The following is a 17,048-nucleotide window of genomic DNA, read 5'->3' on the forward strand; positions in this document are numbered from 1 at the left end:
ATGAATGGAACTGGAGTAAATCATGCTAAGTAAAATCAGCCAAACTCAAAAAGTCAAGGGTCAGATGTTTTTTCTCATATGTGAAGCTAGAGAGAAAGAAGGGTTAAAAAAAAAGGTGCACATATATTGAGGTAGGGCAGGAATCTTATGAAAATAGAAGAGAGCCCATATGGCAGAGAAAGGGGATCATGGAGAAGTGGAGAGAAATGAGAAGTACTGAGAAACGACATTAACCGAACTACACCATTCTATTATGTGTGTGTCTAACTATGTAACCACAAATTCCACTACTATGTTTAATTATTATGCAACAATAAAAAAGAAATAAACCCTTTTTTTCTTTTTGTGGTCTGGAGATCAAACTTGGCTATGTAGTCTACCATTAAGGTACACTCCAGCCCCAAAACAGTTGAACAGGCCCCGTGTTTTCATTTTGTACTGAGTCAGGTTTTCAGAAAACTTGAATGGAACCACCATATGACCTGGCTATCTCACTCTTCAGTATAAATCCAAAAGATTTAAAATCAGCATACTTCAGTGATAGAGCCACATCAACATTTATAGCAGCTCAATTCACAACAGCCAAGTTATGGAGTCAACCTAGGTGTCCTTCAACAGATGAATGGATAAAGAAAATGTGGTATATTCACATGATGGAGTATTACTCAGCCATGAAGAAGAATGACTTTACAGCATTTCCTGGTAAACAGACAGAACTGGAGCAATGGGAATACTCAGCAGAAAACATACATTATTGTGATACCTATCTTGACAATGAGCTATACTACAAGAGAGGTCACACCTTTTTAAAATCTCCTGGCAAAGACATTGTGCATTTGGCTTTTTAAAAATTCAATTAATGTAATCTCAGAAATTTGGGAGGCTGAGGCAGAGGATCACAAATTCAAAACCAGTCTCTTCGCAAAGCCCTGAACAACTTAGCAAGACCCTGTCTCAAAATAAAAAATAAAAAACAGGCTGGGAATGTGAATCAGTGGTTAAGCACCCCTGGGTTCAATCTCTGGTACAAAAAAAAAAAAAAAAAAAAAAATTAATGACACTAATTTTAAATGCTTTTTATTGTACTCACATTTTATCTTAGATGTGACACCAATAAGTTAATTTGAAAATCTATATTAATATCCTAAGTCTGGCACATAATACTGCTTGTTAGATGAAATATAAATAATCATTAGGATAATATTTGATACATGGCATAAGATAATATCTTATGTTTTAAATTAGAGTCTATGTACACCTAAAAAATTCTTAGGTTAAGTTACCCTGACACAACCACTACTCTATTTGTTCAGAAAAACTTTCTAAATCTGTTTGATATTTTCCTTAAAGTCAGCATTAGCAGAAACAAAAACCTACCTCCACTGATGACAGATGCTGAAAGGTTTTGATCACTTAAATTCTCTGCTAACATCCAAGCTGGAAGAACTCTTTTCCTCTGGGCAGGGTTTGACTGTTGCTTACTGAAGTCTCTACATTCACCTAGGAAAGACTAAAAAGACACCTATTCCTTTAACTCCTAAAGACAATCATGCATCATTAAGAGTTTGTAAAATTATTTACTTTGCAAAAACACTACCATAAAAATATTCATCTACAACTGTGGATTGCATTAAATTTCTTCCAGAAATTCGTCATATCTATCGGTAGAAATGTCATTATAGTGTGACATTCTCTAAAGCTTAATATAACAGGAAAACAAATTAATGCTAGCAAGACTGTTAGAATAAGCCTAATTTTAGTTGTCTTTTGTCTCCTCAAAATAACTTAAAGAACATATTATGAGTGATGCTATTTGAAATTTCTTACCACACTATTAGTGGTAGTAGTCTGGGTCTTGGGTAGTTCTGTGCTTCTTTCTAGCTGTGAGGTGCCAGTTGTCTTATCAGGCAAACTAGTCACAGGAGATTTTGGTGCTTCATTCAATATATTATCTTCCTCAAGCATTTGGCTGTTTCTATAAAATAAAATAGAAATTTGTTTATTAATCATTTAAAACACTTCTGCCAGAGACCATGTCATTGTTGTGCTCTTTTCTCAAATTTAGCAAAAATTTTAAAAAATGATTATAATATAATAGAATAAAATACATAGAATATTTTCTTTATCTTCTGCCATCCATATTGCCATGAAATAAATTATTCTTTCCAAATCATGGGCCTTAAAACCATAGTGATTTATGAAATGTGTGCTAATCATCTCTCTCCAGGCTTAAGGGCTATTTATTTATTCTTTGTATTTTCCCAGATAAAAGTTAAGATCGCCACCCTGTATCTACCGAGATAATGTAAACTGCAAGACCATCAGCTAAGCTAGATAGGTTCCTAGAAAAATAATTAATAAAATCTTGAGTTCGGGTTTATACAACTGCTACCAGAATTCTGGCCAGTATCACCACCTGTGAAATCTCCTCAAACTTATAGTACAACTAGAAGCTAAATGTCCTTACACAGGAGTATCCACAGTCACATGGGGAACACACTCACTGAACTACTTAATTCATATTCTCTGCAAAGTGTATTAGGATCATCCACAGTTGTTGAATTATTATTAAAAAAGCATATTGTATGCTTCAATTTAAAGGAAGTCATAAAATAACGCTACATGTACACAAATCATATCAGCAGTTGACAGGGACTGGAAGTAGAGTGAAGGGACTATCAAGAGGCATAATGGACCTTTTGGGAGAACAAGAGTGTTATCTTTTTGCAGTGGTACTTAACATGACTATATATATTTGCCAAAGTGCACTGAATTGTACATTTTAAAAGAGTCAATTCTGCATGTAAACTATGCACCAATAAATGTGAACTCCAAAAAATGAAGATGGAAGATTTTATAAATGTGTCTATCTGAGAAGAATGCAATTAATAATTGGCTTGTTTTATTTGTTTTAGTATTTCTTACAAAAAGAATAATCTTTAAAAGCAGACTTGCTTTTTTTTTTTTTTTTTTTTGGTACCAGGGATGATTGAATCCAGGGGCACTTAACACTGAGTCATATCACATCCACAGCCCTTTTTTTTTTTTAATTTTTTATTTTGAGACAGGGCCTCACTAATTTGCTGAGACTGGCTTTGAACTTGTGATTCTCTTGCCTCAGCCTCCCGAGTTGCTGGGATTACAGGCATGCACCACTGCACCTGGACAGACTTGAATTTCAATGGCGGGAATCATATTCAATGGCAGAAACAATATTCCACTCTATGAATATTCTGCATTTGAAATCAATTCAACAGCTGACAGACATGTGGGTTTTTACTCACTTTTTGATTATTATGCATAATGTTGCTATGAACATCCATGTAAAGTCTTTGAATAGACTTGTTTTCAATTCTTTTAGTTACAAACCTAGAACAGGTTATTCTGGGTTTAAAATGCTGAGGAACTATCAAAAATATGTTCCAAGGAAGATGTACCATTTTGCAATCCCATCACAATATATGAGTTCCTAGTTTTTCCACATTCTTAACATTTGTTAATATCTTTTTGAGTAAGGCCTTCCTAGTAGATATGAAGTAGTATCTCACTGTGGTTTTAATTGAATTACCCTATAACTCATGATATTGAACATCTTTTCATGTTCTTATTTAAAAATATTGTTCAAATCAGATATGCATTTTTATATTGGGTTGTCTTTGTGTTGTTGAATTATAAAAAATTAGCTATTCTGAGTATAAATAAATTGTGAGACATGATTTACAGTTATTTCCTCTCATTCGTTTGGTGCCTTTTACTTTCTTGATGGTGTCCTTAGAAATAGAAGTTTTTAAATATGATGAAGTCCAATTATCTACTTTTTCCTTACAAGCTTGTGCTTTTTGGTATTATATCTAAGACACCAAGGCTGCAAAGATTTATATCTATGTTTTTCCTAGGACTTACTTTGCAAAAACACTACCATAAAAATATTCATCTACAACTGTGGATTGCATTAAATTTCTTCCAGAAATTCGTCATATCTATCAGTAGAAATGTCATTATAGTGTGACATTCTCTAAAGCTTAATATAACAGGAAAACAAATTAATGCTAGCAAGACTGTTAGAATAAGCCTAATTTTAGTTGTCTTTTGTCTCCTCAAAATAACTTAAAGAACATATTATGAGTGATGCTATTTGAAATTTCTTACCACACTATTAGTGGTAGTAGTCTGGGTAGTGTTAGCTCTTGTATTTAGGTCATAGTATATCATTCTTTTTACTTATTTCTGGATTTGGTTTGTAAATATTTTGTTATGAGAAATGTTGGCCTTTAGTTCTTGCTTTATTCCTTTGTAAAGTCTTGTTTGATTATGGTATGAGAATTAGGGAAGCTCCAAAAAGCAAGTTAGGAAGTGTGTAATCTGTTTTTTGGGAAAAAAAAAAGATGTAATATTGTCATTGTTTCTTCCTTATACGTTTAACAGAATTTGCTAGTGATATTCCTTGTGGGAAATCCTTAAATTAACAATTTAATTTTTTTAATGGTCTAGGATTTATCAGAATTTTTTTCCTTCCTGTATCCATTTTGGTAAGTTTTATTTTTCAAGAAATATATCAATTCATTTAAATGGCCAAGTTTATTGACATAGTTTTGAATATTTCTTTGCTTTTCTTTTAAGGTCTGCAGTATTAATAATGATACTCTTCTATTCCTGATATTGATAATTTGTGTTTTCTCACTTTTTTTTCTTAGTAAGCCCTACTAAGAGTTTACCAATTTTATTAATTTTTTAAATAACTCACTTATGACTTTGGTGGTCTTCTTTTTGTCTATTTTCTATTGCATTGACTTTCAATCTTGTATAGTTCCTTTTTTTTCTACTTATTTTGGGATTAATTTGCTCCTTCTACCTTTTTAAAGTATAAGTTTTATATCTTTCTTGTCTAAGAACTAAGCTGCATCTCACAAGTTTTTATACTGTTTCCAGTTATCACTGTTCAAAATGTTTTATGATTTCCTTTGTGACTTACTTCTTTGATCAGGAATTATTTAGAAATATGCAAATCTTTAAATATGTGAAGATTTTTATATATCTTATTGTTATTGATTTCTGAGTTAAGATTGCAATTAAAGAATATACTCTGTATAATTTTGTCCATTTACTTCTACAGGTCTAAGTTTAGCTTATACAAGTTTAGCTTATAAAGTTTAGCTTATAGAAGCTAAAATAAAAACAAATAATCTTCCAATAACTGGCTCAAAAACACTAGTGTTTGAATTTTAACTTTATACCAGATTATCAGTATGTTTATTCTAATACCTCATTTCCCTATTCTGCATTTTCTGTTATTTTTATAAAAACAGATACAACTATGTCTAAACTTTAGAAAGCTAAAAAAAACGAGGAAAATATAGTCAATTTCAAATTAACTATCCTGGTTACTACTGAATAGAAAATACATTCTGATTATAAAGGTGAAAGATACCACATATGGGATTAATCATTATTGAGGCATAATGAGTTCCTCAGTTTCTAAAGTCAAATGTTTTCTAGAAATGCACATGCATACACATACACACACACACACACACACACACACACACACAAAATTATGTAGCTACTATAGCTCTAAATCAGAGCATAGAATGGCTTCTGCAATAACTGAGAATTACAACTATTATTACTCTCATTTCACCATGCAGTCTTACCGCAATGTGCATTCCATGTCTGTTTCCAATTGTGTAGCAAAAACACGAAAAATGTACTTGTCAACTAACAAAGAAAAACTATCTCCAGGATTCAACCAACGCCATAGATTTGTCTTCATTGGTAACGGTTGGCTTTTCTCAGAAGACTGATAAAAACATGGATTTGTGTGTATCTATCAAAGAAAAAAAGAATACAGAGATTTTTGTAACTTGAAACTACAATAGAAATACAACTAAATATGAAGTGACCGGGAATTTTGATATCAAAACAACTTCCTATCAATTTATACTTAAAAGTTTAATAAACTTGGCTCTCATAAGTTCCATGATAATTACTTTTACATAAGTAAGAAAAAGACTACCTCCCACTACTCCACAAATCAAATAAAAAAACAAAGTTATGAATTAACTGATTAAAAACATCTTCTGTTTTTCTTAGCAGAGACAATTGGACATTGGGACAAGAAACATGAACATCTTAATTCAATTTAGAAATGAGAAACTATGCAAAGGGAAATTTTTATCAAATCTCTCAAGCAAACAATACAGTTTTCTTTCTAGTTCCCTTGAAAAGGAATCTTATTTTGTTTGAATGAACTGCAATTATAAAGATTATCATCCATATTTAAGTCACAAGTAGTAAATATATCTCAGTTAAAACCATTACATAATCTACTATTTTAAATTATTTTTGCCACTGATTATCTCCATGTTAACAAAAATGAGAGTTGACTCAACAACAACAAAAAATATGTTGAAGGCACTTTTAAAATCTCAACTACAGTCAAGTTTAAATGGGCCATTTCCATAGGTCAGATAGCTTTCTGTCAACAATTTCATTGGGTTTTTAAAATCAATAAGTTTTATTAGTGTTGGACAAAGCAATCTAAAGTAATACAGATCTTTGATTTTGATAGAATTTTATACTGAGTAACTTCATCAATTTAAATGAGACTTTTTCTGGAGACCTCAACAATCTCCAGTAGAGAAAAGTAATTACCACCCTGGGATTGGAAACATGCTGAAGAACAACAAAAATACAGATATAACTGAAGTTAGATGAATATAATCTACCTAATTCTGACAACTTAGTTTCATGAGAATTTGGTCACATGCCATTCCTATGTATATCTGCTATTAGAAACATTTTTACCCTTTAAATCTGTGTTATAAGAAACAGTAAAATAAAACTTGGAGATAAAAGATAGAGGTAAAAAATTAAAACAGAGGCAATACCAATTTGGGAGGCCATTATTTTATTGAGTCACTCTTATTATAAGAGTCATTTTAACAAAAATGTACACAAGACTGCATAAGATACACTGTATTTCATGCAACACTGTATTCCTAAAGAGTCAGAAGTGGCTGATTTGTTAAAAATCAAGATATAATTTAAACTTAATATTTAAGAACCTTTCACTATGTTAATAGTCATGCCTAATTTCTGTTGAAGTTGTCCTCTGCCTCATGGCAGATAGAGTTTTGGGGTGTAACAAGCACAGGACACATTAGCAGTTTCTGAGCTTATACACACTGCTGGACGTGGGAATTATTCCCTGTTTACTCCTCACCCTATTAAGTGAAGTTCCTTTTCCTTTAGTATACCATGGTCAGCAGAGTTAGCAACTCTAGGTTCATAAAAGAGGCAGGAGTCTGAGCAGGAATAGCTTCTGTTTGAAACCTGCGTCTTCTTTAAGTGAGCTTCCTTCTTATTATAGAGTAAACAACCATAATCTTAGTCATAACTATTATAAAAATTCAGATGAATCTCTAATAACATTAAATATTAACAAAGTCCTATGCATACAAAGAATAGGATATTAAATACAAAGGCATAAAGTTGTAGGAGTAGAAAAGGCAAAACACTTAAGAAAGGAAACTATATTTCTTTACAAAGTTATCACAAACCTGAAGACAAAGAAATATTAAGTTTGAATATATTCCTCAGCTAAAAGCATTTTACTTTTAAAATATAGGTAATTAACCATTAGGCAGTTAGTAAATCCCATGAAGAAAATGAACCAATGTTCTATGATCATCATTTCCTTTCTCTTAAATTAGAGATCCCAGAATTAAGAGGAAAATAATATTCCAAGAAAGTATAATGTCTGATCCTTTAACTTAAACCTAAACCCATAATACTCACTGAGAGTCAGATAAAAAAAAATCTGTCAAACTATTTATAATCCAACTAAAATGGCATCAAACATGAGGTCCAAAAGGCAGTTTTTAAAAAGTTATAAAGTAGGCAAATATTTAACAATATTAATAACCAAACAGAAAAAGACAAACACATACACACACAAAAAAAAAGCCTGGAATAAAAACAACGACATAAATACATATAAGACAAAACTTAAAAATAATACTGTAAACACTTTATGCCAATAAATTAGTAAGGCTGAAGTTGAATCTTAAACCAACTAAAAATAATAAAAGTACATTTATGTGTATGCCTGGGTTATTTTAAAGTATTTCATTATGAAAGGAAAAGTAGATTGAACTGGATCTATAATATTTTAAAAACACAAAAATTAGGGTTGTGGATACAGATCAGAGATGAAGAACTTATCTAGCATGGGTGAGTTCGTGGGTTTGACCACCAACACCACCAAAATTAAATAAAAATCTTGGGCTGGGGCTAAGGCTCAGTGGTAGAGCACTCACCTAGCACATATGAGGCCCCAAGTTTGATCCTGAGAACCACATAAAAATAAGTAATAAAATAAAAGTATTGGGTCCAACTATAACTAAAAATAAATACCAAAGGGAAAAAAAAGCTTTCGAACCCCTCCCAAAACCAGAACCAAGTAGATTTAAAGATTTCACTGAATTTTCAAATTCTTCCTGAAGCCCAAAGAGATGACTGGATCCCCAATTCTTTCAGTAAGAAGAATTTAACTTTGATCCTAAAAGCAGACAAGGGCAGACAAAATATTAGCAAACCCAAGCCCACTGTGAATAAAATATATAAGTTATCTATATGAGAGACATATTGTTGGTGCATGCCTTTTAGCATATCTGAAAAATTATAAATGCAAATTTAAATAGATAATGCTATAACTTACGAAGTGCTACAAAGGATACATTAACCCTGTAGAAATGGAACTAAAATATAAATCAATTTTCTATAGCTTTATCTTGGAGTTATCATTAAATATTAAAGAAAGACTGCTCAAAAAAAGAGGCTCTATTATTTTCAGTGCTTTTTTTTCCCTTTAATTTAGAAAGTCTATTTTTTTAACAACATGAATTAAGGAAAGACTAGTATAGAATTTTACAAATTTTTACAGTATATTCAGAACTAGGGAGAAAAACAATCATGACTCAGGAATTTTGTGAAAGAAAAAACACAATCACCTAAAGACATATGTTCTGAGGATCAACATCAAAAGGCAAAAAAAATTGTAATTTATATACAGTTATAGAACTACTGCCTAAGCTATTCAAGAATCAAAATGAGTAAGATTTATTAAAATTAAATAAAACACTGACAGCTATGAATTCACCCTGAAAATATAACTAACCACTGATAATACAGTAATTTACAGAGAACACCATCAGTTTGTCTTTATAATGCATTTTCTCCCTGCTGATATTAGACAGCAGATTAAATTTAAATGACATAAAAAAGCTAATATCATCTCCTCATGAGCTAACATCATCTCATGCACTATTTCCAAGAACTGCTGTAAAGCCAAAAAAATTTTTAAAGGAGAAATACCACAGGGGAAAAAAAAGGAGAAATTCATCCAATTTAAAAGTGTGAACTAGTAATTGCCTTTATTGTATGCAACAGCATTGTCAAAACTATTTCTTATTTGGTAGAGGATTTGGATATTCAAATGAAAGGAAAATAAAAATGCATTTTATCATTTAAACATACATTCATAAAATATATAGAATGTATCATCATAATAAAAAATATTTGCTATATTCAGTTATACAATGTTTTTTCTTTTTTTAAATAAATGATAGTGGAATGCATCACAATTCTTGTTACACATATAGAGCACAATTTTTCATATCTCTGGTTGTATATAAAGTGTGGTCTCGTGTCTTCATACATGTACTTTGGATAATAATGTCCATTACATTCCATCATCCTTGCTAACTCCCTGTCCCCTTCCTTGCCCTCCCAACCCACTGCCCTATCTAGAGTTCGTCTATTCCTCCCATGCTTCCCCTCCATACTCCACTATAAGTCAGTCACCTTATATCAGAGAAAACGTTCGGCATTTGGTTTTTTGGTATTGCCTAACTCCACTTAGCATTATCTTCTCCAACGCCATCCATTTACTTACAAATGCCATGGTTTTATTCTCTTTTATTGAGTAATATTCCATTGTGTATATATGCCGTGTTCATCTACTGAAGGGCATCTAGGTTGGTCCCACAGTTTAGCTATTATGAATTTACAAAGTTTTTTTTAATTGTTGATAGATCCTTATTTTTATTTATTTATTTATATGAGGTGCTGAAAATTAAACCCAGTGCCTCACAGATGCCAGGCAAGTGCGCTACCGCTGAGCTTCAGCCCCAGCCCCTACAAAGTTTTAACTAAAACTTCTTTCAACATTTTATTACAGTTGCATATATAATATGCCTTAGATGGTCAAAGTATTTATGACTGATTAGGGAACAGAGAATAAATAAGATATAACACATATAAGATATAACACAGATAAAATGAATAAAGGATTAGTGGCTTGTTCATCTTGTTTTCATTATTTGTAAGATCTTAAAACTTCTATTAACAATTAGTCAGTTTTAGACTTCCTGTAAATTTCTCTATATCGCACTTTGCAAGGTTAGCTATAAAAATAAATAATCTATTTCAAGGTGATATTTTACTGAAACCAAATTAATATTATATTAAGCATTTCATACAACAAAGGATCTGTAAGTACATTGCCAAAGCTAAAATGCAAGTTTCCTTCAAGTAAAATAAAGTGAAAACAAAATTCTTGAAAAAAACTCAAAATTTAATATTTTTTTCTAAAACAGCACTCAAATTCTAGTACTGAACGTGTACATTTCCTTAAAAATGAATTTTTTTATGTCTTCCAATGTTTGGTAAGTTGGCATCACTATTCTTTATACTTTTATGTTATAAATGTTTATACTTTTATGTTATGTTTATACTTTTATGTTATAAATGTTCCATAATAACTTTTTAAAGACATAATATCTATCCAAAAAAGTACTCAGTATAAAATCTTCCTTTCATTATAGAAGAGTGAATCTAAACCATGTAGAAAGTCAGCGTTAAGATATGGATCTTTCACTTGAGAAGCAGCTGTATTATTAGCCATAACTGCTATTTTGAAAAAAGTAAATCTAAACTAATAATAAATTCTATCAGAAAAGGCAAAATATAAATTAAGAAATTCCTATATTCCTTCCCTTAGTGGGATTTATTAACAAAAAACAACTTTATTTCAAACAGGGCAGTTCATTACAAGGATGTTAGAAATTGGGGATTGGAAAACAACACACTTTAAAAACAATCTATAATGTCCCCAACTCCCAGAAATGTCATTCATAGTTTTTACTACAGCACTTATTATGCATTAAATAATATTAATCAAGTACTACAAGGTGATAGGTATTATGCTAAATATTAGGAATTATAAATAGGTATTATGCTAAATATTAGGAATCCAAAGATTAGTCAGAATTCCTATCATAAAGGAGCTTATTATCCAGAAAGTTTCATCTAAGATAAGATAGCTGAACAGGAATCAAGGGATGAATAATTGATGGTAATTAATGGAGCTATCAAGGGATACTGACTACAAATATTAACGCTTTTTCTGAAATACTAAGACAATGCAGAATGAGATATAACTTTTTTAAAATTATGTACTCAGGTTAAGATAGGGTAAATTCAGCTCTATTCAAACATTTTCCCGGTATGAGAATTAAAAAGATACTTTTCAGTCTAGAAGACACTGACAAATTTTTAGACATGGGGCTGGGGATGTGGCTCAACTGGTAGCGCGCTCGCCTGGCGTGCGTGCGGCCCGGGTTCGATCCTCAGCACCACATACCAACAAAGGTGTTGTGTCCGCCGAGAACTAAAAAAAATAAATAAATATTAAAAATAAAATTCTCTCTCTCTCTCTCTAAAAAAAAAAATTAGACATATATAACTTACTCAAATTGAAAAGGAAGATATAGAAATCCTAAACAAATCAATATTGAGTAATGAAATTAAAACAGCAATTAAAAGTCTTCCACCAAATAAAAGTCCAGAACCAGATGAATTCTCAGCTGACTTCTAACAGACCTTTAAAGAAGAACTAACATCAATCTTTCTCAAATTAATCCATGAAATTGAAAGGGAGGAAACACTCCCAAACATATTCTATGAATCCAGTATAATTCTGATGTCAAAATCAGACAAAAGTCACATCAAAGAAAGAAAACTACAGACCAATACTCCTGATGACCACAGATGCAAAAAAATTCTTTTTTTTATTAGTTGCTCAAGACAATACAATGATCTTGACATATCATACATTCGATTCAAATGGGGTGTGAATTCTTATTTTTCCACGTGTACAGATTGCAGGATCACATTGGTTATACAGCCACGTTTATACATACAGCAATACTAGTATCTGTTGTATTCTTCTGCCTTTCCTATCCCCCTCCCATCCGCTCCCCTCCCATCACCTCTCTCTAAAAATTCTTAATAAAATATTAACAAACCACACTCAAAAACACATGGAGAAGATAATATACCTATATATATATGATTCCTAGTATTTAGCATAATACCTACAACATAGTAGTACTTAATTAATATTATTTAACACAGAATAAGTGCTGTAGTAAGAACTATATATGACATTTCCGGGAATTGGGGACATTATGGATTTTTTTAAAACTGTGTTGTTTTCCAGTCCCCAATTTCTAACATCCTTGTAATGAACTGCCCTGCTTAAAGTTTTTTGTTGTTAATAAAGCCCACTAAGGGAAGGAATATAGGAAATATAGAATGATTAAATAGGTTCCATCCTAGGAATGCAAGGTTGGTTCAACATATGCAAATAAATAAATTTAACTCACCACTTAAATAAAATTGAGGACAAGAAACATATGATTATCTCAATAGATGCAGAAAAGGCCCTTGATAAAAATCCAGGCTTCATTCATGTTAAAAACACTAAAGAAACTAGGGATAAAAGAAACTTAGCTCAGCATTATGAAGGTTATACATGACCAACTCAAAGTCAACATTATAGTGAACACAGAAAAACTGAAAGCTTTCCTTTAAAATCAGGAACAAGACAAAGATGTCCATTCCCACCACTTCTACTCTATTTAGCTCTTTAAACTCTAGCCACAGCAACCAAGCAAGAGAAGTAAATTAAAGTGATACAAACAGGAAAAGAAGAATTCAAACTATCTGTGTTTGCTGATGACTTGCTCTCATATATATAGAAGACCCAAAACCTCTACCAGAAGACTTCTAAATCTGATAAATGAGTTCAGCAAAGTAGCAGAATACAAGATCAACACTTATAAATCAATAGTTTTCCTATATTCCAATAGTGATTCCACTGAGAAAGAAACCAGGGAAACCACTCCATTCACAATAACTTCAAAAAAAAATAAAATAAAATACTTGGGAATTAATCTAACCAAGCAGATGAAAGATGTCTATAATGAAAATCATAGAACACAGAAGAAGGAAATTGAAGACAACTTAGAAGATACAAAGAAATCCCATGTTCTTGGATAGGCAGAATTAATGTTATAAAAATGGCCATTCTACTAAAAGCAATTGATTTAATGTAATCCCCATCAAAATACCGATGACATTCTTCACAGAACTAGAAAATAAAAGTACTAAAATTCATTTGGAAAAATAAAATCCATAATAGCCAAAGCAGTCCTCAGCAAGAAGAGCCATGCAGGAGGCATCACAATACCTGAACTTGAATTATACTACAGAACTACAGAAAAAAAAACAAACAAACATGATATTGGATCAAAATAGATATGAAAACCAATGGAATAGAATAGAAGATGCAGAGACAAACCCTCATATTTACAGCCATCTGATACTTGACAAAGGTGCCAAAAATATATGTTGCAGAAAAGAACCTTCTTAATAAATGGTGCTGGGAAAACTGGATATCAATATGTAGAAGAAGAAATTAGATCATTATCTCTCACCCTGAACAAAAATTAAAATGGATCAAAGTCTTAGAAATTGGACCAATACTTTGCAACTGCTAGAATAAAACATAGGGTCAACATTTCACCACACTGGTGCGTGAAGTGACTTCTTTAACAAGTCCCCTAAGGCTCAAGAAAAAAAAAAAGAATAAGTGGGATGCCATCAAATTAAAAAGATTCTACACAGCAAAAGTAATGACTAAGAGTTTAAGAGACTCTACAGAAACAGCTTTACCAGCTGATCCTCTGACCAGGGATTAATATCCAGAATATATAAAGAACTCAAAAAATTCAATGCCAAAATAACAAATAACCCAATCAATAAATGGTCAAAAAAACTAACAGACATTTCTCAAAAGACGAAACATAAATGGCCAACAAATATATGAAAAAACGTTCGACATCTCTAGCAATTAGGGAAATGCAAATCTAAATGACAATTATCAAGACTACAAATTTTAATAAATGCCGGCAAGAATGTGGGTAAAGGTTCACTCGTACATTGTTGGTGGAACTACAAATCAGTACAACTACTCTGGATAGCAGTATGGAGACTTCTTTAAAAACTAGGAATGGAACCACCATATGACTCTCCTTCTTAATGGTTTTTATCCAAAAGATCTAATATCAGCATACTACTGTGATACATACACTTCAATGTTTATAGCAGCACAATTCATATTAGCCAAATTAAAGAATCAGAACAGATGTCCATCAATAGATGCATGGATTAAGAAAATGTGATACATACACTTCAATGTTTATAGCAGCACAATTCATATTAGCCAAATTAAAGAATCAGAACAGATGTCCATCAATAGATGCATGGATTAAGAAAATGTGATACATACATACATACACACACACACACACACACACACACAAACACACACACAATCAAGTTTTAGTCAGCCATAAAGAATGTCATTATAGCATTTGCCAGTAAATGGAAGGAAATGAAGAGCATAATGCTAAATGAAATAAGCCAGATTCAGAAAATCAAGGATTGGATATTTTCTCTCATATGTGGAAGTGAGGGAAAGATAAGGGAAGGTGGGAGGGTTGAGTATCATAAAGATATAGATAAGGGGGCTGGGGATGTGGCTCAAGCGGTAGCGCGTTCGCCTGGCATGCGTGTGGCCCGGGTTCGATCCTCAGCACCACATACCAACAAAGATGTTGTGTCCGCGGAGAACTAAAAAATAAATATTTAAAAAAATTAAAAAAAAAAACGATATAGATAAGATCAGTGGGGTAGAAGGAGGATCAAGAAGGAGGGAGGACAGATGGAAAAGGGGAGGAAAATGAGGAATTAATTTAACAAAGTCACATCATATGCATATATAAACATATCACAGGGAATTTCACCTTTATGTATATGTAGAAAGCACCAATAAAAAATAAATAAGGGAAAGGAAGATCAATAGAGTAGAAGGAGAATGAGGAGAGGGAAGAGAGGAGGGAAAGGTAGAGAACAGGTACTGAAATGAGGTAAATCAAATTCCATGCATATATGATTTTGTCACAATGTACCCCCAATACTACATATAGCTACAATGCTCTAATTTTAAAAAAAGATACTTTTCAAATTTAGAAACAGTTCAATACAAGAATAAAAGAAAGTAACACTTGTGTAAAAAGAAATACCTAGTAAAACAACAAGCAGTTGTACATAAAAGATGAAAATACAAACTGGTTTTAAAATATAAATTAATTTAATTTCATAATAATGATTTTATCACCACACACCTCATCCAAAATAAATGGACCCTCATACAAATAATACTTCATTCTCCTACACAACAGATTCTACAAATGAAAGAGAATAATCACGTAATATACTCTCAGAATTGCTGACCCTGCAAATCATTGGGGCTTAAACTATAAAGTAAATAATAAAAATTAGAGCCCTCAACAGGGAATTCCAAATAAAAATTAGTTTTAAAATTTCAGAGGACTAGGGATGTAGTTCAAAGGAGGAGCATTTGCCTAGTACGAGAAAGGCCTTAAATTCAAGACCCAGCAAAAACAAACAAACAAAAAACTTGAGGTTGAATAAGTTCAAAGTTTTAGAAATATCCAACTCTATATAAAGTATAGAAATTTGTTAAAATACAACCCTGTGACACTATACAACTCCTACCCCCAAAAACCAACCATTACATAGTTACAGGCTTTCTTATACAATCTTATTTGAAATATGCAGTTATGAACAAGAGCATAATATATAAATGAACTGGCAGTCACTTTTTCATTAAATTCTAACCATACAAATGTAGGTTTGTCCTGTGAGAAAAATCATAGTTTAACAATTTAGATCTTAATCTCCCAAGGAACTTCTGGCAATTAGAAGGACATATTCTGACATTAATTCCCTATTTCCATAACCTCAGAAAATAAATACTTCTAATCAGGCACTGAAAGGGTGAGGGACAAAATAATAAGATAAATAGTGAATGACATATTTACCGGTTTGATTCGAAGCTGACCACCCACTACCTCAAGAATGGCATGTCTTCTGGATACTCTCTTGTCAGTTATCTACAGGAGAAAAAATTAAAAGTCCAAATACAGCTACATGCTTCAGAAAACACAAAACAATTAAGCAATTAAAACCCTTGGCAACGCTTCTGAAATCAGTAGGCTAGCTAGGAAATATATCATTCACCCAACAACTTTAAATTGAAATGATTATCCTCATTTAACAGATAACAAAACAACTCAGAAATTAAGAGACCTGCCCAAAGACACGGAAGAGTAAATGATGGAGACCAAGATCAGCTTGGAATATAAAAGATCCCAGAACTTTACATGATAGTTCTGTTCATGATGGTCACCTAGTAGGGAATCTTACTAACAAAATTAATAAAATGAGAACAAAATGTATATAATATGTACTCATTAGGAATCATTTCAAATACAACAAATATATATTATGTTATAATGACAAAAATTTTAAGAGGCAGTTTAGTAAATGGTATAACTAAAGGCTATAGGGTCAGGAATATACAGATTAGGCAGTCCTGTATTTAAGATCTGGGGCCATCATAGTAGTTAAGAAAACAGGTAGGCAATAGTGAGACTTTTAATCCAAGTATTTACAGTGAAGAAGAAATTAACATCTTCATTTTTTTTTTAAAAAAAGCATATTTTATATATATTATATTTCTTGTTTAGATCCAATAATGTTCTAAATGTGCTTAC

At 31.8% G+C, this 17,048-nt stretch overlaps 1 protein-coding gene across 2 annotated transcripts in view; it reads right to left on the reverse strand.

Annotated features, from left to right (window-relative positions):
- APLF (aprataxin and PNKP like factor) overlaps nucleotides 1-17,048 on the reverse strand; it is a 98,129-nt gene that overhangs the window by 65,718 nt on the left and 15,363 nt on the right. Inside the window, exons 2-5 of one of the 2 annotated variants that reach the window (XM_081265232.1) lie at nucleotides 16,314-16,385; nucleotides 5,652-5,824; nucleotides 1,828-1,975; nucleotides 1,378-1,510 (exon numbers count right to left, since the gene is read on the reverse strand). In XM_081265232.1, coding sequence (XP_081121358.1) covers nucleotides 1,378-1,510; nucleotides 1,828-1,975; nucleotides 5,652-5,824; nucleotides 16,314-16,385 — 526 coding nt within the window. The remainder of the gene's footprint in view (nucleotides 1-1,377; nucleotides 1,511-1,827; nucleotides 1,976-5,651; nucleotides 5,825-16,313; nucleotides 16,386-17,048) is intronic. The other variant, XM_081265233.1, reaches the window with a different exon arrangement.

Source organism: Spermophilus citellus (assembly GCF_964194105.1).
Source record: "Spermophilus citellus genome assembly, chromosome: 13".
Lineage (NCBI taxonomy): Eukaryota > Metazoa > Chordata > Mammalia > Rodentia > Sciuridae > Spermophilus > Spermophilus citellus.